At 50.9% G+C, this 3,971-nt stretch overlaps 1 protein-coding gene across 1 annotated transcript; it reads left to right on the forward strand.

The window, feature by feature from the left end:
• The first annotated feature begins 508 nt into the window (after positions 1–508).
• LOC128273339 (uncharacterized) lies at positions 509–2,261 on the forward strand. The gene is made up of 3 exons (XM_053011281.1): positions 509–578; positions 1,567–1,679; positions 1,794–2,261. Exons 2-3 carry the CDS (start codon positions 1,569–1,571, stop codon positions 2,019–2,021), a joined length of 339 nt encoding a protein of 112 aa, XP_052867241.1. The 5' UTR covers positions 509–578; positions 1,567–1,568; the 3' UTR covers positions 2,022–2,261.
• Positions 2,262–3,971: the final 1,710 nt, after the last annotated feature.

The raw sequence follows: 3,971 nt of genomic DNA on the forward strand, positions 1-3,971 counted from the left end.
GGGCGAGGGTGACCCTTTTGACCTGGAACTCGATCGGTAGTAAATTTTTATAGGTTGCTCCTTGACCGGAGAAGGAAGTACACCGCCCGCTCAGTGGGTTGTTGATGTGTTTTTTTGTTCAATTTTTTTTGTCTTGCTCCAACTGCTTCTTTAGCACTGCTCATTCCTTCTCATTTTCTCTCGTACTTTGCATTTATCACGGGCAAAATTAGTTTGCTCACCGGTCAGTCAGGGATGTCGTCCCACGAGCCAGCATCCCTTCCCGCGAGGCACGGCGTAACAAACTCGGCGTCTGCTCCATTGCCGCCGGGGAGTCCGATGCCACCGCGGAACGTGCTGGTTCCCTGCGTCGCGCACACCCGGGACGGTGGTGATCGTGTGTGCGGTGCACACGCGCGTTCGCCCGCCAAAAGGAAGGACTGACTGACGATCCGGTTCGTTCGACTAGGCCAGTCGGGCGGCGATATATAAGAACGCGACCCGTTTTCTAGTCGACAGTTTAGTACGAGTAGCTTCCAGTTACAGAGCCATTTCAGCCGCAGCACCGTTGCAACCGCGACCAACTCCGCAGCCAACAGGTGAGTGAGTGCGCGTGTGTGTGCGTGTGTGTGGATTTGTTTACGGAACAGAATGAAAAACGAGAGTGGACGGCCGGGTAGATCGGGATACACAGTACGCTAGTGAGGCTGGAAAAGGTGCAACAAAAGACATCAACAGTGCGGCAAGTGACGAACGTTTCGGAAGAGAAGTGAATAGACACGATTTGCATTTCTGATAAGATGGCGACGTGCTTCACTAACCACGCGCTGGCTGCGGTGTCTCCGGCCTAGAGAAAAACTGGAATTGAATCGCCAAGTAACGCATCGCCTTGAAGATAATACGACCGCAAGAAAGCGAATGCAAAGCCAAATGAGTGCCGCCGCTCCTGCCGCTGGTGCCCTTTTCAGCGCCATGTTTGCACACGTATTCGTGGCGCCCGGTGCCGTCCGATAACCTTGACCACAGAATGCAATTACAATAAATAGTGCAGCGCCCCCACTCGACAGTTTTTTCCTGCGGGAATTGAGAACGCGCGGTGTTTTTGTGGCGTTTATCACTTCCCATGCGTTACGCGGTCATCACCGCGCTGGGGGCTGCGCGGCCAGTGCCCAACGACGACGCCAGTGTGGTACTCCTAAGCATTGCGCAACCCCCGCTGCAACTAAGCGCACCACGAGCGTCTTGTTACATAAAGTGGGGTTTCTCTTCCAGCTGCAATTTCTGTCTGGCGACGGCTTCTGGCCGCTGCTGACCACTTCGGTGTTTGGTTCGCAGCGTGCAGTTATGTTTTTTTCGTATTTAAAGAAAACAAGAAAGCCCCAAATGCATCGCACGGCACATGCCCGGCACATCGAGGGGGTTACATCACCTGTGCTTCCCCTTCTCCCAAAAGATCGGCCTATCGCTCGGGATGTCCAATAAATTTCGAAGAAAGTGAAACTAATCCCGGCCGGGTGCCGGGCCGATCCCCGCGCCGACGGCCGGTTTCGGTTGCAATCGTTTAATGTTCTTTCCCTTCCGCCACAGCCATGAACCGCATCATCGTTGCCGTCGCCGCCCTGTTTGCCTGCGCCTCGGCCCAGGTTTACCTCAGCCAGCCGATCGCGCTGGCCCTGCAGCAACCGGCCCCGGTCGGAGAGGTAAGTCTCGCCGGGAGGGCGCACCCGAAGCGTTACATCACGAAAGAGGGGTCTCCCCATCGTTTGGTGTTCGAATACGTTTTTCTATAATCTTTCTCGAAATCTGCTCCCTAGTCGTCACTCGCTCACCCGGCCGTGGTGGAGAACGCGCTGCACGAAGCCCAATACCCGGACGAGTTCCGGAACAACTTCTACAAGAACCCACACATCGCCGAGGCACTCGCCAAGCACTCGTGGTTCGGCGATAAAGAGATGCCCGTGTTCGAGCGGCAGGCGGACAAGATTCCGCGTGATCGCATCGCGAAGATCTTCAAGAACGCCGGCTTCGTGCGCAGGCGTTAAGGAGATCCGATGCCGACGCCGGATTGGCGGTTCAGTACAACGATCACCGGACCTCATCGGTCGGAGGAGCTGATCCTTCGCGCTTGCCCCGGGACTTTGCTCGACAGGTCACTACTTCCCTTTCTGTGTGTTCCTGAAACGTGGGCTTTCATGTGAATGCTTGTGATGTTCGTGTCTATTTGCATGTGTACATAGTCGTTAACTTATTGTGCCAATAAAGTATTTATTACGTTTACCGTTACGGAACTGTTTGGGATTTTTTGGTACTGTTCAATGTTCGAAGAAGATGACGAATCGTTTGGGTGTGTAATACACTGATAGTTTTTCAAATCAGCGATCTTCAGTAGTCTAGTACGATGCAAATAAAGAGAAGTAATTCATGAATTATCACAAATTTGATTTTAAAGTTAAGGTGATCGACAAAGAAAGCGCTTAGAATGTTATTGGCTACATATTTAGTTCATAGAATCCAGCAAATTGTAGAAAAACGAGCAAACGGTAATCAGCACAACAGATAACAAAAACAAAGAACTGATGTAAATTCCATTATGGCAAATAAATAGATGTAAATAAAGCGAATATCGCCAAAAGCCGAAAATGAATCGAGTTTGAACATTCACTATTCAGAAAATCATAAGCATTGTGCTCACAAGACTTAAGTACAATATTTCCGAGCCCAACTAGTAAACAAGTTGCACATCTGCTCTCCTTATCCGGTCACAACCGCCGAGTGGTCTTGGCCTGCAACAGACACAATGTAAATCTTCGCACAAGCAAATAGCACATCCATAAACATAAATAATATGTATAATATTGCCTAAAGCGTCTTATTGTTCACCACCACCACCAAGTTTAGGGAAAATAATTCGAAGCAAGAAGGAAAACCCGTTTTTCTAATATATTATATTCATTGTAGATTTACGGTAACAGTAATAAGTAATAACAGTAATAAGATATCCTATTTTAGCTGCTTTTAAGTAGTGCGACGAATGGACTTTCTTGAAATGTGTCACGAAGCGTTTCTATCAAGTGTCACGGGAAGCGTTTCTCATACGATTAAGCGTTTCCGAGGGCGTAGAGAATAGCCAATCCTTCGATTCCGTTTTAAGTGTAATCGGCTTGCAACTTACAACATAGAAGAGATATATTAAAAAGAAATCACCCATCATTTCCTGAAAAAAATGTTATGCCACACGCTGCTGCGTGCGCCCCGTTCCCGTTGTATATCCACTATGCTCCTAGGAAATTAGTTTCCAACATCGATCCTGTTCGCTGGTAAGTTTTTGTGGTCCGTTACCCCTTGCCAATTCAGTCCACAGATCGCTTTGTAACAATCTGTCGCTTAGTCAAACTTCCGGTGTCATCGGTGGCCGCCGGAATGGGCGCCGGGCACACAGCGGTAAACACACGCGATTTCTACCGGCACCTGCGGCGTGTACGACATGCATACCAATAGGCTACACGCCACAAGCCCGGCGACTCAGCTCCCGGGGACCTCCGCTTCCGGTATATTTGGTTTCCCGCAACACCACGGCCCCGCAGCTGGCCCCGCTTCACATCGTTGGCCAACTGCGCCATTCGCACGATGACGTAAATCCGACTCCCGGGCGGTCCGCCTACGCGAACTACGACGTGTGAGGCTAATTCCGCCTTACATGTCCGTGTGCGCGCCTGTATGTGTGTGCCGGTCGGTATTGGCGGTTCAATGTTACGCTGCCCAGCAAATTGTGGGCCACGGAGGGCGCGGAGCATTCACACGCAGCCCAACCGGTCCGGTGTGGCTTGGTGTTAGTGCCGCCACCGGCCGCCCACCCCCCACTGCTTGTTGTCACTTGCATACACCCGCACAGACCACCTGCACCGTATATCTCTGTCTCTCTCTCTCTCACTCACTCTCGTGGTCTATGGCTAGGGACCTCAGGCGCCTGGAAGGGCAAAAAAGGACTTTAC

This window comes from Anopheles cruzii, chromosome 3 (assembly GCF_943734635.1).
Source record: "Anopheles cruzii chromosome 3, idAnoCruzAS_RS32_06, whole genome shotgun sequence".
Taxonomy (NCBI): domain Eukaryota; kingdom Metazoa; phylum Arthropoda; class Insecta; order Diptera; family Culicidae; genus Anopheles; species Anopheles cruzii.